Source organism: Plutella xylostella, chromosome 6, assembly GCF_932276165.1.
Source record: "Plutella xylostella chromosome 6, ilPluXylo3.1, whole genome shotgun sequence".
Classification (NCBI taxonomy): domain Eukaryota; kingdom Metazoa; phylum Arthropoda; class Insecta; order Lepidoptera; family Plutellidae; genus Plutella; species Plutella xylostella.
In genome coordinates, this window is record NC_063986.1 from 8,664,799 (window position 1) to 8,692,019 (window position 27,221).

General features: G+C 37.8%; 1 protein-coding gene across 1 annotated transcript in view; it reads right to left on the bottom strand.

Annotated features, from left to right (window-relative positions):
• The window catches only part of LOC105384424, a 32,274-nt gene that overhangs the window by 2,667 nt on the left and 2,386 nt on the right, over positions 1 to 27,221 (bottom strand). Inside the window, exon 2 of the mRNA XM_038120160.2 lies at positions 245 to 1,690. Within this exon, the coding sequence (XP_037976088.2) occupies positions 245 to 1,690 (1,446 nt within the window). The remainder of the gene's footprint in view (positions 1 to 244; positions 1,691 to 27,221) is intronic.

The following is a 27,221-nucleotide window of genomic DNA, read 5'->3' on the forward strand; positions in this document are numbered from 1 at the left end:
CAAAGTACTTAAGCCTAAAATTACATAAGTGCGGTTACACTCATAAGACCGAAGATAAAATTATCCATAAAATTCTATTTTATGTGATTATGATGCGATACTGCGGTACTGCAGTGCAACTGCAACTTGGTGAAAGTGCCATATACCTCCTTATTGTTTTTCAATGATTAACAACAATTAGGTAGGTACCTAGTTATATGTTTTTAAAGTTGTGTAAAATAGGTAAATCCACAGCAAATCTTACCATCTAAATGCTGGGACGGCGGGTTGACGGGTGCCAAATAGGGTTCCTCATGCAGCTCTACCTCATTGGGAATAGGGGCCTCCGTCGGTTTCACGACAGGCACGGGCGCTTCCACTACGACCTCCTCTGGACCATAGGGCTTATCTGCCACCAGGGCCTCGTCCTGCGGCACCGCCCGCAGAGTATTCAACACCTGCAGCAGGGTCCTAATGGAAGAACCCACATTCTCTTTAGTGATCAGCTTCGGAATCGATTTGTTGATTTGCAACGAGTCGAGAAGGTCACTCAGCGTAACCTTGGTAGTGACGGGAGCCGGCTTGTACTGCGGCTCGTCGACCACGTATTGGTAGTAATTAGGTCTGTGATTCAATGTCGCCTCCTGTGATGCGTCGTTTTCGATAACCTGTATGTTTTGCTTCGGAATATCGTACTCGAGTGCGGCAGATTCAGTGGAGCTATAAATAGAAGCGTCTGTGGTAACGGCGGCCGGGCCCGCGATGGGCTTGAAGCCACTTTCCACGACCGGTTTGGTGGCGAGCTCGTGTGGTGGCGCTTGCGGCCGCAGCTTTTCATAATAGTTTTCCGACACGATGGACGGCGGCTTCCTCGCGGGCGGCGCGTACCCGCTATCGTGGTACTGAGGCCGGTGCGGCCGAGGCTTCACATACACGTGCTCCTTGCGGTACTGCACGGGCACTGGGATCGATTTCAAAGGAACATCGTAGATATCTTCAGCGGGCGGCGGCGGCCGAGTCGGCACCTTCACTGGCGGTGTCTGCTCGTACGGAACCAACTTGTATTTCGGTGACGAGTCTTTATCGGGGATGTAGTACTGAACACCTGAAGAGTCTTCGCTCTGGTAGAAGTTTAAGTAGGGCTTCCTAGTGGGGGCTGCGAAGGGAGCGGGCTGCTTGTAGTTGCCAGGGCGGTGGACCAGCTGTCGGAAGTCATGGCCTTCCAAGTTCAAGTCGGTTAGGAAACTGCTGTAGCTCGGTGTCACTCTGGTTGGAGCCGAGTAATTAGGCGGATCTTTGTACAATTTGGTCGGATGCGCAGAGTCCTGGTGGTACTGGTGTCGGTTGCTCTGGTAGCGCGGCACGTTCCTGTACGGCGAGGGGTAGAGCTTCTTCTGTTGTCTCATGACCGCGGCCTCCACTATCTCCGCCTTCTCGACCTCCACGGCCGCGCGGTGTGGCTCGGCGGTCGTCAGGTCATTAGCGTAGTAGAAAGTCATGTACGGGATCAGACGTCTATACCTCTCATTAGTAGAAAGCGTCGTCGCGTTAAGATTTAATTTTCTACTCTTCTGGTAGTTGTTGGTTGGCTCGGGAGGCGTCATGGGGACGAAGCCCTGCTGCACGTCTACCATCATACCTCCCACCATCTTAACTTCTGGACTGTTCCCGTTCGGGGATATGGTGATTGACGTGACTAAGGCCGGTATAACTGAAACAAAGAAACAATAAGATATTATAGTAATGCGCGTATATTTGAAGCGTGAAAGACGAGGCCGCGTCATCTCAACTTGACCTTGTTTATTGGATTCATTACGAACTCAACATTCCAATTTCAAATTCACGTAACCGTTGCTTCATATCAGTATCATCGATGCGGTGATTGGAGAAAAATAATAATTGGAGCGTTCACTATCGATGATACAACATTGTATGCAAATGTTTCACTGTATCAAGCTGCACCTTTCGCTTACAAAGTGTAAAAGTCGTCCTGTTTGCTGTCCAGTCGAATAGAAAATGTTATGTTATCTTCGTCTACATAACAGATTGTTATTATTCCTATCTGAATTTTCCTTTTCCTCACTGCCTATTGGTCTATGTAGGGTTCAGAATAAAACACAGGGCAATACCTATGCAAAGCACTATAGCTACTCGCTGAAAGTAGCTAAATAAATACCTAAAGGCATCGTTAAGAGATAGCCTTCAAGATATTCGCTCCAATTTAAGTTTAACCTTGAAGAGATATAATAATACACGACTAACTTACGAACAATTGATCTGCAACATTGTGCCTGGTATAATTGTATATCTAAACGGTAATCGTGGGAAAAATATTATAAACCATTAATTTTGTTATTTATGAATCGTCTCTAAATTACTTAGTTAAATGATTATTTACTGATTTGAATGTTACAATCCCCGATTAAAATAATTACAAATTTTCAATATATTACACTACACTACACCAAAGTAAAATATAAGTTTGCACCGGAAAATTTTTGGTAGAGTGACTATGAGATTATATTATGTATTGTAAAAAATAATTTGTGAATTTAATCTTCGTAACCATCCATTAGATAGGTAGGTACGTCAATTATATTAATGATACTTACTCATCTGAAGTGTTAATTAAATTTACTTTTACTTTCAAACTATAATTGCGAAATACTCATCCAGTTTCTCGGTTAAGTACCTGCATTCTACTATTAATAGACGCATTTTTCCTGAAATAAAAATGACATATTATGTATCTAGCCTATCTGAAACCTAGTTAAACATTGTGGGAGATATGGCGTTTCGACTTTCTCCGTGTTCGGCATCATAAGGGTCACAGTGACAGTTAAATAAAGTCAATTTTTCTCTCCACCTTTAATTTGCAAGGTGCGGGTGCCTATATAAATAGAGTGAGTCGCCCGCGCGCCTCAGTTGTAATATCACCATGCAGAAATGACTAGGTTTCAGATAGGCTAGATACATAATATGTCATTTTTATTTCAGGAAAAATGCGTCTATTATGTAGTCTGAGCCTATCTGAAACCTAGTTAAACATTGTGAGATGTGTTTATTATCGCATGGTGGAGAGAAAACCAACTGTGACCCATAAGCTACTGATGAGTATATCAGTAGATAAATATTTGAATCTATAAATTTATAATGCATAGATTTCTAGGTAATAGATATACTAAAAAGAAAGGTATAAGTATACATAAGACTTAAGTACTTCCTTATTATTCCTGACTTGTCAGAAAGTTATGGAAGGTATGTACCTATACATATGTATAGGTAGGTATTTATACATATGGATACACACAGTGCCTCTTCGAAAGCAATACTATAAGTAATTATTGATCAAAATCTTGTTATTGCCAGGGAATATTTTTAACATACACTAGCCGAATGGATGGAACCAGTGAAATACTTTGCAACAATATTTAAAAGCTGTAAAATGTAGAATATCGATCCAGGCCGCTGGGGCTCAGGTCAGCACATGCTGACTAGGGTATGTAATTCTGGACTGACCTCAGAAATGCAGCAGCCGACCCTGGAGCCTCGAGGACCTGCTCAGTCAGCCCCGTACGACGACACGGCCTGCAACACCTGGCGCGGCATCTAGTCCTTGGAACGAGGAGTGGTGCTTGAAGGGAAGATAATTTTACTAAATATCTCAGCCTCATCAGCTACTGGAAAAGATTAGATGAAGGCTGTGACACTGGCGGATAACTAAGTATTCAGTTTTTCAAAACATGATGCAGGTCACTATATTCATATTCTAGATTGACAAGTAACACACAGTCTAATTTTGTATTCTAACTAACTCGGCGGTTAACGAGTTCCTGTGCAGTCCTACTAGGAAGGAAAGTTATTTTATAAGCCTTTGCACCGATTTTGTGGGCTACTATCATTCTGTATCATCATGTGTGAATATAATGAGCTCTGGCAGCATTCCTTGGTAGATGACATCAATTAATAAAGATTGATTAACACAACAATAACAATTGTAATAGTTGATAAATGAAACCCGGCTAACATGTCTTAGCTGGGTAAGTAAATGATCAGTCATGCCACCAGGATAAGTAAAATGTTCAGTACTTCATATGAAAAACATTAACAAGGTCACCTTTAGGTATGTTCGTCAACACTAAGGGCAGGTCTCGGCCAAAACCTTAAGGTTTCGCCTTGTTGCAACTTCAAAGGTACGTAGGTAGGTACCTACTTACATTGTTGTAGGTTCGATTTTGAAACCATTAAGTCAACCTAGATAAAACAAAATAAAATAGCTCGATTAAATAAAGATGGTACGTAAAGATGATGCAACGACAGCCAACATAGACTCTCTAATCTGTGGAAGCAACAATCATGGTGGCGGGAACATGGACAGTTGGACGAGCCACCTCGAGCCTGACTTATCAATCAGAACTGACAGTTCGCCAACAGCAGATAGCTTGCGGCTATCTATAGGTAAACTTAGGTAGTTAGCTATACCCAAGAAAAAGTTCTTGGACATCGATATGACAGTGGAACGGCGAATAACTGTGACACTCTTTAAAACAAAAAGGCTTGTTGTTGTCCAGCTAAGGAAGGTTACCTACTTCAGCGACCTGGTATTGCATTCTGAAAGAACTGCGAAGAGTTAATATTATGACTAATAATTATTACTTATTTAGAAAGTTTTCAGCAAACTCTAATAAATCAAGCAGCTACCATGTCACCGCTGCCCGGTTATAACTCTGTACTAGCTTAGTAGATATATATACCAGTTTTAGCCTTCAGCTAGAGGCCAGAGAGCTCCAAAATGAGATGCGAGTACGAGCATGACACAAGTAATTTTTTACTTGGTAACTAGTTACGTAACTAACTGAAAGATCCATAAAACAGTTGAGGATTACTCAAAATGGAATTGTGAAAACGGCACGTCTGCATCTTAACCAGTCAGTCTAAGTAGTTTCAGCAGATACAGTGTTGAAAAATAGTTATGAAACGTTTGCGCCAGAATCGAATTAAAAATACATTTTCATTAGAGAAGCCGTTTAGGCATGAATAGGTACTTTCACCCTTTGGATTGTGCTCCAAATGATGACCTTCGAAATTCATAGAAATTTAATGACGACTGCCATTGTTTATTATCTAGCCCCGTACGTTGAGTAGGGCTGCGGCTACACGTGATGTGATACACAGTACACAGTAGGTATATGCATGTTTCCAGAATAGTGGAAGTTATAATTTTACCAAAAGGTAGTCGTCTCGTGCAAGAGCACCGTTACTCGATTTATTCGATACACAACTAGTAGACAGCTGCTGCGTAGGAGGTTCACGCATTTTTCAACAAAGAGCTCGGATACACACTCACAATCCACTGTGCGGTGCACGGTGCCACTCAGAAACCGCGATGACACTCCGATCCTGATCACCCGACAGTAGGATCATAATAAATTCGGTAACTTGTGAAGCGGTATGGTATAGCAACAGCGACTTTCACGAAATCAGGAATTAGCTCAGTGCTTTTAGGTTGAACACTCGCCGGTGGGATTCACTTTGCTCACAGCCGAGAAAAGAAAAGACTCAAAGCTGGAATCTGCCGATGTGTCATGACACTTAAGATAGTGTCTTGGGGGGTCACTTTATATGACGAAAAACGAACTTTCAGTGCACGCTCTATCTGTTTGTATGTATTAAACGTGCCGATTGCACGACAACTCTCGTTCGTTCGTTTCTCATCAGTATAGAGTAACGCTCCTGTACTTACCGTGCGTCACCATTCCCATGAGCAGTCCAATGATCTTAAGGCAGTTTAGAACAAAAGCTGCATTAGACAGTTTCTTCAGCAGAGACATCGAAATAAAAAATTGATTGCACAACTATCCCCAGGAGCAGTCTACAGGTCACTTTGGGCAGTTCAGAAGAAAGCTGCTTTAATAGAATACCCTACCTCAGCGGAGGCATCAAATTGAAGTGCTATAACACTTTTAGAAGCGGTGCACGTTACCCGATTTGTCGTCATCCATGCCGATGCGGCTACGGCGACTGCAGGTGGTTACTCAGGCTTCGTTGGTGTGCCCTTGTATGGCTAACATGACCAACCTTGGCAGTAAACGTTCGTCTGCATATGCCAAAATCACTGATGAATAGCGCACGTTACTCGATACCTTCTAAATAAGTCACTCATAATGATGGCTGATGATGATGATGACCGTGCTAGCAATAGTGCAGGCGGTTCCGCTGAGCATAAAATCTCTTCCCAGACAGGGGGCGTTTGGATCTGGCAACCAGAACAGGAGTGCCAGGTGTGCGCAGCGATGCAGGTGGGACAACACAGCCGCCAGGGCAGGAGTGCATGGCTGGGTCTATGCAGCGATGCAGGTAGCACAAACCGGTGGCCAGGGCCAGGACCGGGTGTACGCTGCGATGCAGGTGGCACAAAACGGTGGCCAGGGCCAGGACCGGGTGTACAGCCGCCAGGGCAGGAGTGCATGGCTGGGTCTATGCAGCGATGCAGGTACCACAAACCGGTGGCCAGGGCCAGGACCGGGTGTACGCTGCGATGCAGGTGGCACGAGACGGCGGCCAGCGCAGGAGCACAGGGCCGGGTGTATGCTGCGATGCAGGTGGCACGAACCGGTGGCCAGGGCAGGAGCGCAGGGCCGGGTGTACACTGCGATGCAGGTGCCACAAGACGGCGGCCAGCGCGGGAGCACAGGGCCGGGTGCAGGTTACACGAAACTTCAATTTCACCGAATCGGCCTGCCTACCCTCAGCGGGTAGGTACCGGCGGATCACATTACTCGCCGCACATGCCACAATGTCCCTACATACTGAAACTCGGAGCCACGTGCTTCCTGTAAAAAATCCTATGACGGTCCTGGAAAGCTCCTGTTTGTAAAGCCTTACATAAGCTATAATCAAGTGCATTATTGTAATAGCAAAGTTTTTATCAACTGTTTTCTAAAATTATTAGAAATTGAGGGTAGAAAAATATATTTTTATAATTTTTTCCTGTATAAAATTAACATATGCTTTACTTAAAGCGGTCATTAATGTAAGTATCTAGCTCAAGCGCCACTAGTAGGACCGGAATATGTGATCAATCATCACCACGACTATTGAATCGGACCCTACTGCGTGGGATAAAAACCCCAAGCGCCGGAGCATTATGACCAGTGGCCGAGCTTTTAAAAGCAGTAAATAATAGCATTTTACTCACGGCTTATCAACTCAAACCTTCGTTGCGAAATCCTCAGCAATGGCTGCGTGCGCAGCAGCCGGCAGGCCCCGCGCCGCCTGGTCCGCATCACGCTACAGCTCCCGGCAGCGAGGACTCCGCAAATTCAATATTATATTTTTCCCCGTCGGAGCGAAGCCGACGAGAACCGTGGCTACATTGAGCCATTTTGCCGAAGTGTTCACTTCAAAAATCAAAAACCAACTGAGGCGCGCGGGCGACTCACTCTATTTATATAGGCACCCGCACCTTGCAAATTAAAGGTGGAGAGAAAAATTGACTTTATTTAACTGTCACTGTGACCCTTATGATGCCGAACACGGAGAAAGTCGAAACGCCATATCTCCCACAATGTTTAACTAGGTTTCAGATAGGCTCAGACTACATAATACCATTAATCTCTCCATAGCTCATCTGTTTATCCGCCGAGGTCTTTTGAGTAACCGTCCAATGGTCGAATGGATTGCTTTAATTGTATACATGCCTTCACTTTCGATATTTAGCAACTTAAGTAGCCCCTAACACTTTGCGTCTACTTTTTGTATGGTAACGTAATTTACTCATTATGCTCTATATTGTGATTGTAATTTGTTTAAGTAATCGATTTGTATTTTAACTTATTTATAAGTACTAATAGTTTAACTCCTCGGAAGCCATGTTTTGACGAACAATAACAATAACACGTTATTGTTGTTGCTGATATAGGTATCATAACACCATACTTTTTCGTTGTAAAAAAAAACTGGGACAAAATATTCCGTAATCTGAAATTATGTATGATTTTTATCAACCACATAAATTTTATCTGCAGACTACAGACAAGCCCGCAGATAAACAGCCACTCTCATTTACTTCCTGCGTCTCCATGATGTAGGTATGTTATTCGCTTGATTTATTTATAGTCGTTAGTGATCTACAGTTCTTATTCTAAAGTTGCATGATTATTATTATTCATGTGCGGCGCTGCACCCACATAACAAGGCTACCATGACTGAGTTTTTTGAGGCAATAACCAAAACTGGCAGGTAACCCGGTCTGATTGATCAGTTTGTTTATCTTTGTATGGAGTAAAGGTAGATCAGTACCAAAAAACAAAAAGTAGATGTTAAGTGTTGAATTTTTAGTGTTAGAAAAGCTGTGTCTTATCTGCAGCTTTTCTGTATGAATTTAAATTAAGTAGGTACCTAAGCAGTCTAAGCACATTTATTTAAGTAGGTATAATATAGCGTTGATTCGTGTCAGTGCCTAGATCGTGAGTACAGGGAACGGATCTCAGCTGGGCTAATGCATTCCTATTTGTGGTCGTTAATACATCAACGTTTTTCCGTTGTGAAAGAACAACCCTGTAGTCCCGTTGTCCCCGTAATTCTTGTCCCCGTTAAGCGGGGACAACGGTACTTTCAGAAAATAAATAAAATCAGGCCCGTTGTCCCCGTTGGTCGTGAGCTCCTCAACGGGGACAGCGACACTTAATAAAAAAATAAAAAATCAGACCCGTTGTCCCCGTTCTCAAAATAAACTTAAAAAAACACAAGTATATTTTTTATTTCATGAATTTTATATAATATCTTCACATCAAATCGCTTTTTTAGCTTAGATCAATTCATAACTAACCTGGGTGATAATTTGGCAAATTTGATGAACGTGTAAATTTTAAAGGATGCGCTAACGGCACGACGAAATACTGCCGCGAAACAAAAGCACGGATTAATGCCGAGTTGCAGAAAGGGACTTTAAGCTAATGTCGACATTAAATCTATGTCTGTCTCTTTCTGTCCGTATACTGTCAAAGCAAGGCAACAATACACATGCCAACTGTGGACTAACTACACAAGAAGAGCATATAGCATCCTTAGAGTGCAGTATAAGTATAACGATGCGTTGCGAATCCTGTTGAGGCTGCCGCGGTTCTGCAGTGCGAAGGCCATGTTCGCCGACGCCAGGGTGCCCGACTTCTTCGCCGTGATGCGGCAGCGCGCCGCGGGGTGCTGGGATAGAGTGCGCAGCTCCAGTAACGAGCTCATTGCTGCTATAAACCAGGATATCTATGGAAATAGGTTTATGATACATTGGTCGTGCCTGCACCAGTCTGCCAATAAGAAGTAGAATAATGATATTTTTTACAATGTGTTTGACTATGTGCCCCTTTACAGCATTTTAATATTTTAGGATTTTATTATTATATATAATTGTGTATTTTAACTATTCTATATTGTAATTACTTTGACTGTATATGGGGTTTCTTGTGATATTGCCTGAAATAAATGATTATTATTATTAACTTAAAGATCCTTTCTGCAACTCAGTGTAAGATCGTTGTTTGCAAAACTCTCATTGGCTAAATCAGTTTTAACCAATGAGAGATTCCGTAAATTGCAAAAATTCCGTAAAATTCGAGTATTGTTTTTCTACTGTTTTGGTACTGAATCTGTGAAAAACATAAATAATTACTTATAATATGTAATCGTTATCTTTGTTTTTGTTTTTTTTTATTTCAATTAAAGCCGATCATGTAACATTTTGTTTCATTTTATTTTGTCCTTTTCGTGCTAATAGAATTCGGAAGGGATAACGACACGTAAAATTTTGACGGCCCGTTGTCCCCGTTCACTATTGCCCGCAAAGGGGACAGCGGAACGAATATAAAATGACGTCCCGTTGTCCCCTTAACGGGGACACAGTAACGGGGACAACGGGACTACAGGGAAACAACAGCTTGTCATGTGCCAATGTGGGTAATAACTTAATTTAGCCCAGATCTTTTGCACGACCATCATAATTCACTTTTGCTCCATTTCTGCACTGAAACTTTGCCGTTTAAAGCCTATTATTGTCTTAAATACGACACTATTGCGATAAACATTAAGGTTTATAGGTATTCTTGCGGGGTGATTTTATAAATGGCGATCGGTAACACTTATGCACAGTTGTAGTGGTAATTAGGTATAATTATGTAACGTAGCTAACGTATTTATGGCTTTTAATAAAACATAAATAATATAAATTAAAAACATTAGAATAGAAAGGTAAGTAATCAATGCTATTGCTATAAAACTATTTATTACACATAAATGAGATTGTACATAGGCTAACTTAATCCTTATATCATTCTCTCATAAATATCACCCGTTCTAAAATGTTTTTTTTTTGTGAAAAGTAAAGACATTAATTAAAATAAAAGAATGCATACCTTTACCTACACATACGTAGGTAAGTATAGGTAGGTTCACCTAGATGCTTGAGGAAGATAATCAATAATCACAAATACGTTAAAGTTTGTATGTAAGTGTTACGAAACTAAGCCGGTATTGATGATAGTTGCCCAGCGCCGGTATGACTGGTGGCGCGCAGTAACTATTACGATGTGTCTGTGCATCGCATTATATCTTCAACTGCATAACATCCGTAGCCGTGACCGGGTATAGAGAAGGCATAGTTTCGATACTTCAATGAAGAGTGTGATGTGAGGTTGGTAGTTTTATAATCTTGGTCGGGATAACATAATAATTGATTGATTGATAACTTTATCTTGCAAACTGATTAAACTATTTGTGGTGACCAATAAGGCCATAGGTACCTACTCTATTCTATAAAATGAAATATTAGAATGAAATAAAATAAAATTGAGGAAAAGCTGCTGCGGTGAAGCCACGGTAACATCGATCGTCTTTTGAGATAATTAGGTAGGTAAGTACTTTCTTCTATATTATATTTGACAGCTAGGTAATTTGCCTGTACGTTTTTTCATTAACTATGAGATAACGCCAGAACCATGATTTTGTACCTTCACTATATCAGATCCGTACCGTGTCTAATAGCTAAAAATCAATTGAACGCGGCCACAGCATCGTGTAATGAATTATCAAACCACGCTCGCTGCATATGTCAAAATAATTTATACTGCAAGCATTGCGTGTGTTTCATATTATTATACTGGGTGGAATTTAATCAGTGGACTTACCGTTGGCAGGTCATTGTTCACGGAAAGACAAGACATCATACAGGGAGCCGCGTTTAAATCGGTAATCCTTTATATACAGTTTCAGAGGATATATACAGTTATAGTACTTAATTAGACCTAGGTATTATAGCAGGATTGTTTCTTATACCAGTTGTAAATTATTTGCCAATCATCACTCATCACCCCTCATTTACGGATTCGTACTACTCGTATACCGTATCCAACAACCTACCCAAACTTTCTGCTACCAAATGGACTTTTGTCATAAAATCTTTAGCGCTTTTTAATCAAGATACTTCTGACAGGACATATCGAATGTAAATTTGAAAGGCCCATAACCATGAGTGGCAGAATGCGAGAGCCTTGGTGAGTGACGGGACCACGTTGCATCCTGGTAGACATCGAACAGGACTTATAACAAAACCACTATTAAAGACTTTAACCACAAGCATGAAGAATCAAAATCGGCAATTTGCCACCAAGACAATGCATAATTTGTAATAATTAAAATATCAGTGACCCTGGATTTTGTCGCAACAATCTAGCCACGTTTTTCAGATTGCAAAAATAAGATATAAGTGTCTACTTCTCGCATGCAAGAGTTTTTATTCGTAGTTCCGCTTCGTTTAATTTTATTAACTTCATAGAAATCACCGGACTGTAGTTTTATCCATTGTTTAATTAAATTTGTCTAATGTACAAAGAATAAAAACTTAAACACGTTACAATGAAAAGACCTTCAGTATTAACCTACAGGGCTACCCACTTACTGACCACGTCAGTTACCCACTGCGGTGTATGGGGTACGCTGTGTGCCCTTTGAAACAATAATAGGTATTGTAATCAGCAGAGCTTTGTAATAGCAGGGTCGTGAGAATAAACCATGATATGACAGTCGGCTAACTGCCAACTAACACACGACCATAAAGTTCAGTCGCTTGTAACTGCCCCCTGGATTATCTATAAAGTGGGCACCCAACCCACTAGATACGTAGGTACCTAGTAATGTACCTAGCTGATAATGGTTGAACTTACAAATTATGCATTTCAGTTACGCCCCTATGCAATAATATAATAATAGGTATAAAGAGTTTAAATCTATTACGATTTAGTTAAATTTGTCTAGTATATCACTAAAATCCTGCTATTAAACCTACCAATAGAAAATATTATCATCAGAAATAAAAGATTCCTACTGCTAGAAACATTCCACTTGTCACCGGTAAAATCGGTACGATCAAGTTGACCCTATCATCAGATCCTGTTGTCGGAGTCAGTATCTACGAATGCGCTTATTTACCCAGCCATAGGCATAGTAATATTGTCTAGGAAGTCATAACTACACCCCGACAACATAATAGCATACGAACGAGTATTCGAAGCAGATAACAACAGGATATTACGTGTAAACGGCCGAGTGAAATAATCGAATATAGACGTACTGCGACCTCGATGACGTGAGATCAACAGGCTCAATAAAATAACTGAAACAATATCCTATGCATTTATATTGAGATATGAGGTACCGATCTAAGTTAGATCCTATTAGGTACCATTTTCCTTGGATTTGCCTATTGTTTTTCTTATGAGTATATCTACCTAGTGTCAGTAAAAATTCTAGCGATGGCGTGTCAGTGAAATATATACGAATAAGTGATGGCCTAGCAGGTATAAGGTTCATCACTGTGGTGAAAGGATTAGCCAGTCTGATTAGCGTCTGTCGCCCACTGTAAGAGATTCGACGGTCGGCACTTTATATCTTCACGAAATAATAATCATAGTATAGTGGTAGTAGAATCAATTACTATGGTATTCAAGAACTCCGTAATATGAATTTCGATATTAAGTAGAAATAACACTTATTATATCCCTGTCACAATTATTTTTTTAAGTGAATGTAAATCTGAAAATGCAGAAATTTCTTGACCACAACACGCTCTATTTTTCGGCCAAGGTTGAGAATAAAAGATTTATTGACATTCAAAATGCCTGATATTTTTGAACTACTTGTATTTAATTTCAACGGTACTAAATCAATTCACTGTCACACAAAATTTACAAAAGATCAGATTTCAATATATTTTTTTCTCTATGTATAGCTATCTGATCAGTTTCATAAAAAATAGACAGATATGTGACGAAACGAAGCGGTTTCTCTTAAAATAAAAGCAACAGATTATAAATAAAATAGAATATAATACTCTTTCTTTTGCACCATGAAAGAAAACATTACAATATCACAACTTATATATAAAATAGTACTAAAAGCCGGTCTTATTGCTTAAAGCAATCTCTACCAGACAACCATTGGATGGAAGAGACAATTTTAACATAATTAATGGGAGTAGAGGTTATATGAGGAATCACATTCCACCCTTTTACTTTTATCCTGTCGAGGTAGACGCGTGAGCTTGGAAGTCAAAAGGCGGAAGCAAACAATTTATTTGAAACCTCTTCATTTACTCCATTAAATACTTAAAACCGAAAGTATAAGTGGGTAATTGTTAACAATGTAACACACTTTAACTTGAAATTGTTATTTAATGGTAGAGTCTTGACTCAAAGAACGAACAGGTAGGTACTTAGGTATAGACCAATTCACGAGGAATTCAATCAAGATACTTTACTACAAAAAATAACTAATATTTTTTCGCGAATGGCTGATAGACGTGACGTGTTTACGGTCAGCTTTATAAGTAGGTAGCTTTACATTTCTTACCTGGTTAAATTAAGAAATCGTCCATGTTTGAATGAATAAAATGCAGTTAGTGAGATTGGCTAGGTATAAAAGTCTGATCAACGCCTGCTTTCTAATACATTTAAATATCCTTACTAACAACATGTGTTGAAACAGAACTAAAGATTCCTCACATGAAAATAACAACATACAAATACCTAATTTTTAAAACAACTTCATCAATCATTAACATACTCCACCTACTCTCAAACCATCGAATACATCTTTACATAACCTCTCTAACTACGGACGCGTGTTATGTTATTTTAAACGGTACTAAAAGCCATCTTTTCCACATTTAAGCAACATTATGTCAGATCTGAGTCGAGGATCGCAGAAAGAGCAGTCACGCTGGGCACGCGCGCAAACCTGATACACAATGAAAAAGTAAATGTCCTAATTGCTGCCGTGTAGCCGTGTAGCCTAGACTAGGCATACCATGCAAGCACTATGTGACTATTGGCATCTAGCTCTGCGGTTGTTTTTATGGTGAATTTTTAAATAAACATTTAAGAGCGCCACAAAACTCTGTCCTCAGCCTTCCTCATCCAACCACTACCTTGTTAAAGGCACAGCATTTGGTGAATACTACAGAAGTCATTTGTTTTCAAATATCTTAAATTACTTTATAAATTTGTTTGAATATTCATAAAATTACCACCGTGAAAGCTTTAACGATACTATCGGCTTAGAGCCATCTAAAATTACTTAATCAATATTATCATTGTAAATAAGTGTTGGATAAGATCTCACTTTAAGATCTCTGCTTAATAAAAAATATCGGTGATTTTGAATGAACCTTAAAACAACTATTAAGTACATTGAAAAAAAAAACATTTGCAATACAAAACGGATATGATTAACCAATCATGTCCAGACATCATAAAAGTAAGAATAAGAAATTTCACCGGCGTCGGAGGATGTGAAACTTTGAGTTCTTCCAGTAACTAACCTTACCTCATGCGAGATAGCATTACAGAGTTAATTATTATGCTCTTGAAAAGAACGGGTTCAACCCGCCGGTCCGACCCGTCTACTGCGGAAGCTGGACATCCGTTCTCTCAGACGATTATCATTTTTAACACATACGTATTAGTGGTAGTTATGGAATGGAAACGAATTACTTACTTACATACAATAATACGTACCTACGTCATTGAAACTTTTTTGCACGCGACTTTTACTTGACCAAACTTGCTTGATTAACTACAACTATCAGGTTTAAAAATAATGATATGTGAAATTATGCAAGAGATTGAGTTTTACTAGGCAATGTAACGAGTTTTTGAAATCAGTAATCATTCTCATTTTTGACCACATACAGACTATTGATCCACATCTACATAATAATGTACTTAGCAATAATAATTTAGTGTCGCTAATAACAAAGCTATGTCATTTAAAGTAGTTCTTTGTTTAAGCACCTTTTGATATTCGAGCATGGAAGTAGGAGGTATTATTACCTCTATGTCTACGAGTAATTAATTGCTTAGCGAGTCGAGAATCACTGAAATGTCTTTAAGGGAATTGGCATTTTAAGAAGTTAACAGAAAAGGTTAGATTCGATCACCGAGCCTAACCTATTATGGCGAAGTGTCAAGGTAGAACCTTTACCTACTATCGTCTAGATAACACGACAGTTATCAGGTGAAAGAGCAAAGGCACAAAGCTCAACACTTCCATTTCTATTCCAGCATACGTAGCACAGTGCACGCTCTTGCGGCTTGCGGGCTCTTAGATTTACCCCCTTATTCATAGAAAAGTTACAATACGTTTATTAGTTAAAACGTTCTGTAATTTCCGGGTGCGTATTGCGACGTATAAAAACGAAATGTATAATTTCACATTAATAACGTTCACAACATATAATGAACGTTACGTATAACAACAAAATCTATATTTTCATAAGGTATAAGATTCAATTGGTATAACGTACATTTTATATAAAATCAAAATATATAATACTTACGAGGACTAATATCAATTTGTATAACATACATTACGTATATCGATTAAAATATATACTATCATTTAGTATAAAGTTCATAATCGGTGTTTAATTACCCAACACCGTCAAATCCCCTAGCACCAAAACCTAAAGATAGGTGCGACGACGAGCAAAGCGAGGAGGAGCGTGTTAGGTGCACATGTTCGTTGAAACCAAAGCGGAGCGCAGCGAAGCGGAGCGGAGCGTCTCCCCACATAGCGCCAATAATAATAATAATGTCAAAACCCCTAGTACCAAAACCTAAAGATAGGTGCGACGACGAGCAAAGCGAGGAGGAGCGTGTTAGGTGCACATGTTCGTCGAAACCAAAGCGGAGCGCAGCGAACCGGAGCGGAGCGTCTCCCCACATAGCGCCAATAATAATAATAATGTCAAAACCCCTAGTACCAAAACCTAAAGATAGGTGCGACGACGAGCAAAGCGAGGAGGAGCGTGTTAGGTGCACATGTTCGTCGAAATCAAAGCGGAGCGCAGCGAACCGGAGCGGAGCGTCTCCCCACACATAACATCAATAATAATGAAAATACGATACGACAATCTTTTATACTTTTTGTGCATTATACATTATGATAATTATATCCGTTGTAGAATATATGTTATAAACGTTATGCATTTTAATCGTTATATCAATTGAAATTATACTTTTTGAACGTTATTCTTAATGAAATTATGTATTTAGTAATTATGCCTTTCGTTTGTTATGCACAGTGATCGTTATACTTAATAAATTTATATCATATGGGCGTATACCTTGTGAATGTTATACCATTCGTTTTTATACCTCGTATTACTTACCCGTAATTTCCCTATGAATAAGGGTGTAAGAATATACGGATGGATATTGTTAATTTCATTGCGGGCTTCTGTCGTAAATTAGAGATATGCAACTATCTAAGTTTTTCATAATTGCCATTCTTTAATCCAAATATGTTTAAATATGTATTTATTATTATTAAATTAATCCATAGTTATAGATCGTAATTAGGGAATACAAGCCCGGGATCCCGCTCCCCGGGATCCCGGGATCCCGGTCATTTTCCAGTCCCGAAATTTTTGGGATTAAAATTTGCCAATCCCGGGATTTTCGGGATTGAGAAAAAAGGGTAAATTAGTATGTAAGGGTATTCTCGTAGCTTTGTTGTCATTAGTTAAATGTCAAATGATTGTTTTCTACCCGTGTGACGTCACAGATGTGATAATTTATAAACAAATATGGGTGACACCGTTTTCGCCTGTTTATGAAAAATAGAACTTTTAAGTTAAAGTTTTGCAATTGGCAAAGGTGGGTCTACGCTAGACGAACCGAGCACGAGCGGAGCACGAGCCGAACACAATTCGTATAGTGTGGACCGACCTACAAGCCTCGAACGAGCGCACTGCGAACATTTCGTTCGTTGCTCGGCTGCGTTCCGCCTGTTGTCGGTTTTTTGACGAACACAAAGGGTTTTGCTTCGCGCTCGCAGTGTTCGAGGACAGTGATCGTTGTAGGTTCGTTGTACATACGTCCACACCTGACACCGTGAACGACGAAAGCTTGAATGGCTCCGCTCATGCTCGGTTCGTCTAGCGTAGACCCACCTTAGGTCCAAAAAAATAATAGATTATTTTGTTTGGTCTAATAGAGAAATTATTAATCATATTAGACCTACTTTAAAAAAGAGTCAAGTAGCCTATTGTTTATCTTTTTTAAGAAGTATATATTTTTCTCAACTAAGTATGGTCTGACAAAGTTAAATTATAAATACCTACTGTGTCTCCAATAAACCTAAAAACGTTGATTCGTTAGACGTGTTTTTGTTTGTGACCTTAATCCCGGGACTATCCCGGGATCCCGGGATTGTCTTCATCCAGTCCCGAAATCCCGGGATCCCAAATAAAGGCCGGGATTGTATTCCCTAATCGTAATAGATTAGGTGCCACTATTAATTATTTAATAGTACCTATGCATAAAAAATGGTTCTAAAAAACGCTGACTGTTTGTTACGTGAATTGAGGCACTGTAACGTTATACTGTATATGTAGGTGACTTGCCAATGACTAGACATCTTGACAACGTCGGCGCAGGCGGGCCCAGCGAAAAGTGCTAGAAAGCGAGTATTCATGTTAAAAACTATAGGAACAGTGAAAGCGAAACGCGACCGACGCCAAACGTTACGTAAAACGTGACACGTTTACCGATAAGAAGTTCTATTGGATTTAAGATGTAAACGCATTTATGCAAACTTGCAGTATGGAAACACCAGTACTATAATTATTGGAGCAGAAATATTAAATTTAATTCATAATTAATTTACCCCGCCTATCTTTAAATGAACGAGTTTTCTCTTCAGTATTTAAGCAGGTACAACTTGTACCTGCTTAAGTCTGATCCTCAGCCATCCCCATTAGCAAATATCGATTTAATCCGATATTACTGTACGGACTGTATTTAGTGACAGGTTTTTCATCGGCTGGACCGACCATCCGGCGTGGATATCCGCCGTATACTATACACCCAATATCCGTAGCAACGCGTCATATCAGTTCACGCGAATGACTCACACATATAATATAATCCATTCCACGTTACATAACGTAATATGTCCGTTTCCAACTTTATTATGTTCTTGAGATATTCCCACAGCCCTTTGTGGGTGTATTTTAAGTAGCCTACTGTCATTAGTTATGTCAGTTATGACCACTTGTAGTCGTGGTGAGACTTCCAATTAACACATTCAAACTAAATTTTACGTGAATAAAAAGTTGTAAGCGGTTTATAATGGGTGGATGGGTAAATTGTTTCACCTTTCTACAGACTTTTTATTTTATTTATAAGAACTGATGGTTAATATTTGAAACTTTTATCCTATATAATATAGGTAGGTAATGATTTCTATTTTTTTATTTGTCAAGTTGCTACTTTAATATATGAAAGATAGCCACACATTGGGTCTGTAAATATAGATAAGATCCAAACATAAATCAATATAAGTGGAGAGCTTGTACGAAACTATAAACTATTCCAAACAGTGAAAGGAAACTTAGATTTCCTCCATTCGAACTTTCGTTGCAGTTTATCTGTTTAAGGCATCTTATAAATAATACATTTCCAGATATCTTGTACTAATGTGTAAGTATTTAGTATGTATTATGCTGGTGCACCTGCCGCTGGGTTGGAGGCTGTTTCAATGACATACGGCGTGTGCTCGTTTCAGTTGAATACCAGAAATTATTCTCTTTTTATAGGACCCGTATAAAAACTACAATTATTATAATTAAATGCGATGATTACGTAATCTATAAAAGTTTAAACATATTGTGAATTTCATTAGTAATTTTATTATTTTTACATATTACTTTTTTAAATCTAAGATGATTTCTTATAAGTAATTTCACAAAATAACAAAAAAATTGACATATATTGCCAGTAAGTAATATACATAAGATATTTCTTTGACCGATGAAACCCAGTGTTTCATCGTCGCCAGACTTCTTCTTGACCTGACCTTTGCCTAATTGTCAACCTTAATACTTAATTAAATTAAATTGAATAAATTTTGGCAATACGACATAGTTTTCAACATTAAAAATATATATTTACTGCGAGAACTTTTTTTTCCGAACGCGTTGAACTCTTTTGTATGAAATATTTCGTGTTGATATTTTTACGTATTTTGACTACCTTAAACAAGTTAGGTACAATGTACCTATGATAAAATAAATCGCTTTATATTATTTTTAAGTATGTTATGTTATTTTTAAGTACGTGTGACCTCAAATGTGTCACCTAAAATCCACCTCATAATACGGACGCCAGACTCCCACGCAAACATTTATCGCTATTTCAGCACAATTTCTACACCATAGACTAAGGAATCGTTATTCAAACTCAGTAGAGTGACCTCTCCCAAGTACGCCTCTTTAATTGATAGTTAGCAAGTGGCAACAATGTATGGGGTATTTCTTCATATAATTTTTCTTCTCCATTGTTGTATTCTGAAGCAATAAGCTACTGTATCATTCGTCCCCGGACCTCATCTCTTTTGAACTAGTTTTGATGTGATAGAAATGTATCTACTAACTATTGTGTGTGGCAACACCGGATGTCCGAAACCGTTTTGTTGTTAATGACGTATGTGCGTGTATTGAAATAAGTATGACCTTCAGTTAATTGTCTGCTTATCTTCTTATACGAAGTATTTGTCGCTTTAACATCGCGTCGGTTTCTGAAAATTCTCTCAGTATACTTTATGAATGTGTGTTTTTAATTAATATTTTTTTGCCTGGTTGAATCCAGGAACAATTAATTTATTTGAACTCTGAAGCCTCTCAGAAACAGAGGTTGAGTTCACTACGCATACTTATAACTTGTACATGTGTGTATTGCAAAACCTAACAGGCGTGTAGGTTATCTAAATAAATAGAACACATATATCGAATTCAAACTGCAACCGCCACCACAAGACATGGCCGCAGCTTCCGTCACGCCCGCGGCCGGTGCATGCAGTAATTAACTACGCCACTCCATTTGTTTATGCTCCATGTTACAACATACCTCCTGTAACCACCATACAGTTTTACATACCCTTTAAACCTCAGTAGGCATTCATTTATAAACCCAATTAGGTAAAGCGATTGCAAATCAAAATTTCAAATCCGCCGTTCTTCAATCGAACAAAAGCAAGCTTTAAATTAACGCCTGCAGGGAGCAAGAAATATTGTCCAATTGATAACCATATACAGCGTATCAGTCCATTCACTGCCCAGGTATTTGAATTCTATAATTGAATCACAAAGGTTATGTTCGTGATATATTTTCGAATTACTTTGTTCTTAATATATATTTCGCCGTACAAGTAGGTACCAGGACATTATGGCTCACCGGGAGATAATGTGAGAACAAGTAAATCGGAGGCAATGACAGCAACGCCGCGGCGGCCCCTTTACTACCGGATCGTGTCATGTTGTCCCTTGCCAAAGTACGGTCGTATCTTTCGTTGCTTTTATGCCATTACGGTAGAGGCTATTTCATGTTATTTACGAGAGACAACTCAAGAGTGAATACGTAGTACCGAGGTATAATTGCAACACATTTATCGCTTAGAACACCCTGCGGAGCAGTATTGTCAATTGCCGTTCTCTGGACACGACAGTCTTGTTATATTTCGTTTCGTATTGGCAACATGTGTAGGTACCTACATAGATCACCTAGGTAGTCTAGGTACCCAGAAAGCCTGGTTTCACAACGAAGTTGAGGCGGCGGCAAGAATCAATGATGATAGTAATCAGAACAATGTTGTCGTGAAGATGGCACCAGACATTATCTGTATTGCAGCAATGCTGATACTTGCTAGATGTTGTAGAGCCGAGGAGATTTAGATTGCGATCATCCCTTGTAGAACCTAACATATGGCCAACATAATACCATATACATTTTATCTAAACATCTTTTAGTACTTATAGCCATAGCACTTAATATTGCGACACTGGATGATCTTCTTTGTTAAATTCACGTTCTAATTACACCGTACTTACTTTCTCCGTATCATAAAGGACATCGCAAGACATTCGTGTGCAATATTTTGCAACTGCACCGCACATGGACTGCTATATACCAAGTGGCGGTGCACGCTGCCTGCACTTCGCGAATTATTTATGTTTTAAAGTTTTTTTTTTAGCTGGCTGGAGGATCTTACACAATGATTTAACACTTAATACCCGAGATCAAATATCTACCCTGGCCGAGGAACGAACGAAATCCTCATACGAGTCAAAGTCTCTAACCAACCCATCTGTAAAACACTTCGTACACATAATTGAATTTAGCAGAGATATCTAAGTTTGTTAACGATAAATGCAAATAAAACCTTAACTTTTTCTAAAAGAGGATTCTAAGTATTTCGATACTTAGCCGACGTTCTATGTAGATTTATCACACACACACACACACACACTCACGCCTTGTACTAATGTACTTCCTTGCGGGGTTCTATGTAGATTTATCATCTCACAGAATTCTATTAATCTATATTTTATGCGAAATTACAGTTTATTTAACAATACATCTGCAGAACTCGTGACTGAGCGTACATTAGTCACCATCACAAACCGCCAACGATCTGTTGCAACAGTATCTACACTCAACGCCATCCTAATTGATAGAAGGCAGTACATAATTCTATTTATGCTCCAGGATTACTGCGGCACAGAACTGAGAAGCCTCTTTTCTGTAACCCTATCACTAACTCTTAGGTGGCAGGTATTCAGCAGATTATCCAAAATATATTTATTGAATATTTCATTCTGGCTGATACCACATACATCATTTTTAATTTCTTGTCTTTGATTTTTCTATACCTTTGACGAGGACTATATCATAATGTCTAATGATTATCTCGCTACTGCATCACGATTAAACATAAAACAGCTGCCTCAGTATTTATATCACTCTGTACACTTTCATCTCGACATAGTAAACATCTTCCGTGCAAGGTATGGAGGATACCCGACCACTTTTCCCGACAAATTGCGACAGAAACACCATACGCACATTCTATGATACTTATAGTTGAAGACGGACATGGGTATTGCGTTCTGAGTAGTGAAACTATTAGAGATGACAGGTACATGAATAAAAAGAGAAATTTAAGTACTTACTTATTTTCATTTAATGTGACTGATATCGACTCTTTTTAGGCTAAAATTTAATGTTATTAATGGGAAACTAAACAATTTTCAGTTCAAAATCACATTTACGGAGACATATTATGGATTCGAATTTCAAACAAAAAAATAATGTATTGACGGCACTAACATTAGAATCTGTGTTGTGTACAGTTATTGTTGAAACCTACGTATGTATTTTCGTTTATTACCAATTAGTTAATAGGTAATAAACGAAAATACATACGTAGGTTACTAGGCTACTAACCTATTATTTTCCTCGATATTAAATAAAAACGTTGTTCTTCATGTTTTGATGGATATCATATTTACTGTAAAAGAGTCTGAGTGAATATTTGTTGCGTATAAAAAAGGTCCACCTTGAGAGGAATGCAGGTGGAATCTCCGTATTTTTTTTATTTCAAATAACTTATATAGCCATTTAGTTCGTGAATGTAGAAATATGAAATCGTGTAAAACTCACAATTACTGCGTGCCATACCTAAATAACTTTTTAGCGATCAATTAAAACCAACATAAATCATTAAAAATATGTCGCTAATTAGTTTTGTTAATTAAAAAATACCATTAAATTGTATATCTAATATTCAGATAACATTCCTTTAGCGTTGTGAATGGATGGGATTTTTCGTATAATTTTCTATTTTTAATTAGTGATTAATTGATAAATGTCCTTTCCTACGATTTTATCTAGTTTAATTAGAGATGCATTGATAATGTGCCTAAAATCAAGTAATACGAAACACTTAATACATTGTTACTCAAGGCATTATATTTAGTGACCGTGCGGTAGAGGTAAAAATAAGTAGCACCTAAAGATAGCTAATTAATTATGGTCAACTGAACTCCATGCATATTACTAGTGGGTAACACATAGAAAGGAATGCAGAAATGTCCCTCCACATAAGCACACAAGTCACCCGGCAGTCCACACTATGCATTACGACTGCACCTACTGATTTAACACATCATAACACGGTAAAAGAAGTTAATCACAGCTTATTATGAACAGTTTGTCAACCAATACAGCTGTTACCTCATTAAACCTATTGTTTGAACTGTGAATAGAGCCATATAGACCTTGACTCTATGCAATGTTTAACTTGCGAATAATAAGCGTGGAAAAAGATGCAAATAAAGTAGACAAATTAGTAAAGAATTATTTCAGTGGTAAATTATTAGGTATATTTCACTGTCATATTACCAGTATAACAGAATCCACCTTTATTTGCATTACTTGTATTCGTTGCTGAATAAAACGCAGTTAAGTTTTATTTAGAGCACCAGTCTTTTTTGTTTTTTAACGAGCGAAAAAAAAACATAATTTCTCTAGAACGTAATCGTGCAACAAGTTTTATTTCTTAACAGACCAGTTAGTAAGAGCGGGAGATGTTTTCACATAATGTGTCAAGAACACATTATATGCTCGCAAAAAGTACATATTTAATCAGTTTCGTTGCTACATTATTGAATTTGCAAAATTTTGTGTAATTGTTACCGAACTAACATTTCTTTCGTAGTATTAGGGGAAATCTTGTATTTGTATGAGACTAATATTCATGAGCAGATCGATTTTGTTGCGTCTAAATAATATTTAAATAATTATTGTTTGTTTCTAATTTCATAATGCTGTTTTGTCACAAACTTTTTATATATATGTAGTTTCCATTTAAATTTAAAGATTTTTAATGTTATCAAACTAATGGGAATTTTAGTATCTTTTTCACGCATAAATATACATAATCTTCTAATGCAACATTGAACTCAATTAACAATGAATTAATTAGCATAAACATGCAAGCACGGAATGAAACACGTATGTTTCACGCTATTAAAACGGTGTCAACAATTGGTACCTACAACATTAAATAGCTATATCCCACGGGCTTTGCTTAGCTCTTATATTTAGCATAAAAACAGCCTGTGTTACACTACAATCTCTCAACTATATCTACACAAAACATCTCGTCGCTATGTTACTCATACATATATCAAATAACTAAGATCTTCCCCCCATATAGCTATAGGCAATCTGATCGCAAAGTTTGAAAGTAAGTGCTCCGTTTTACTACACTTTTCAAGTATAACAGGTTTTTTAGCGCTTATGCAAAATAAACAAGTATAGGTACACGCTGATGTTGTAACCCTTATTAAATGCAATTTATTTGCAAACAAAATCTCTGGTGATCAAGATAGTAAAGGGCTGGTATATTAACTTAAACACAAACATACCAATATTCTGTAGAGAAAAGCTTAGAAAATAAATATTATTTATATATTTTCTGTCCTATAAAATACATTGTTATAGTATCTCGTAAAAGACCAGCCATACTCCAACACAATGCGTTGACCAAGGAAGCAATTTACTAACATTAAATTATGGCAATTCGGATTGTATCGAGAGCAGTTATTGCTTCCAATTACTAAATCTAAATAGAGCAGTACAGAATTATATGCAGATCTTCGATAACCCATTTGATAGCTAGATAATCCAGCTTAGATTTATATCTAGTATAGAAAGCTTCAAGTGCTAAGTGAGGTTTACTCCGGGATCTAGAACGTATAGTTTCAATTGCATGTTACTTACGTTTGTATTGTACAGAGAGGAAAGTATATTTTTTTCTGTATTTACCTATGTACTGTGCTATTTTCAAATTAATATAAATATAGAACGACTATCTACAAGGTAGGTATTTTATATAACTTAACATTATGATCAATATTTGAATGACACCATAATATTTAATACCATTTATTTGAAATAGTTTGTTTAAAGGTAATCTGAGCTAAAATTACGTCAAACCGTTGCACTGCGTTGCTCCATTACAAATACGAGAGCCTTAACTTGTAAAGCCGCACGTGATAATGCTGTGAGATGGACACGTAATAGGCTCAAATTAGAAACTCTTTATAACGATGTTATCTCGCGGCCATCTTTAAGGTCGCATTAGGGTCACTACGAAAGTGATCGCGGTGACTAATATATTATATTTTTTGCCGTTTTCATATAAATTATGTGTAATGTGTATACGTTAAAAGTTCATAATATACGTATTTGGTATTGATAGAGACTATCATACCTTTTTGTGTTAGCATACCTACTACCTGCCAAAAATATTTACGTACATACATAGATAGTCCCATGCTCTTGCAGTAGGTCATAATGCTATTTATTTCATTACTTGCGAAGTTAATAAAAAAAATAGTGTATCAGACTAGGCACGTTATCTAAAAACTGTTTCAACGAGTATCTAGAAAGAAATCCACTGAAGCTAAGCATTACTTAAGAGCTTATTTTACATCAGAAATAGGCAGGCACTGCATAACATTATTATGGAGTAAGTAGGTACTTGAAAGGGATAAGCAAGTTAAGTAGATGACTCATTATACGAGTAGGTAGTTAGTAATTTAAACTTCTTACTCGTAACATATACCTATATTATACATATACTTACCATTAAAATACAACCGTATAGCGTCGAAACTTTTATGTAAGTAAATAATACAGTAAAATTTCATTCTGTAAAAAATTGATCTCCATAACACAGAGCATTCAACATTTCTTTATGAAGATAAACCTGACCTACTATCTGAAAATACTCGCATTACCTTACCTACCTAGAATAAAAGAATTTAATAACACTTGCGAGGTATATTTCCGCAAGCATGCGCGATAAATGGACTACATTACGAATCAATGCGAGTCTCGTGACTAGCTACTGATTACATGTTGGATCATAACGAAAAAACTAACGCACGTGTATTATTTTACCTATATGCCCACGTACTTAATCTTAAATATTGTTACTTATAAGATTCCATATTTTATATTTACCTATGCATTTCATTTGTGATGTTCTTTTCTTGAGACCCATGTTATAACGATGGACCCTAGATCTACTTATGTCTACTGCAATCAATTTCACCCTCCATTGAATGGCTCATGTCCAGTCAACCTCTAAGTTAATATTAGAAACTCTTTGGCTAACCCTACACCGTAGTAACTAGCCATGACATAATATAAATCGCGGTTACATAGCGAGGTGCGAATCACAATAAATTATGTACACTTCGTATAAATGCTGCATGAAAGAGATATATTCTATCCAACTGAAACTATTTCGCTGTGTTGATTTCAATTCGGAAGTACGAACGATGACTGCACATTTTAACCGATGTTATTATGTATTGATGTCAAATCATATTTAGGTAAGTACAACGTCATTCCTATACATAATTTTAACGTTTAGGTACATAAGATATTTTTTATAACTAAGATGGTAGGTACACCATAACACATACACAATAATAAGATACGCTTACTATCTTATCAATAAATATTATGCTTAATTTTAGTGATTCACAATTTGTAAACTTTCAATTGCCGCTCGAAAACTAAACTGTTCTAGAAAGCTATAGAATTGTTAAGGACAATAGATTACTATTTGACTTCGAAACAATGGAAAGACAAGTTTATTCGAGCAGGAACTAACCAAAAGCGCTTAAATAGGCACTTGTATTATGTAAATGATAAATAGCTAGCAATTTATCGAACATCTGGCACTTTATTAATGGCAAAACACAACGAAATATACAGGGTGTTGCTGAAGTGGTATTCTTCTTCTTCTTCTGGTGCCGTCTCCTATCGAAGGTTGGC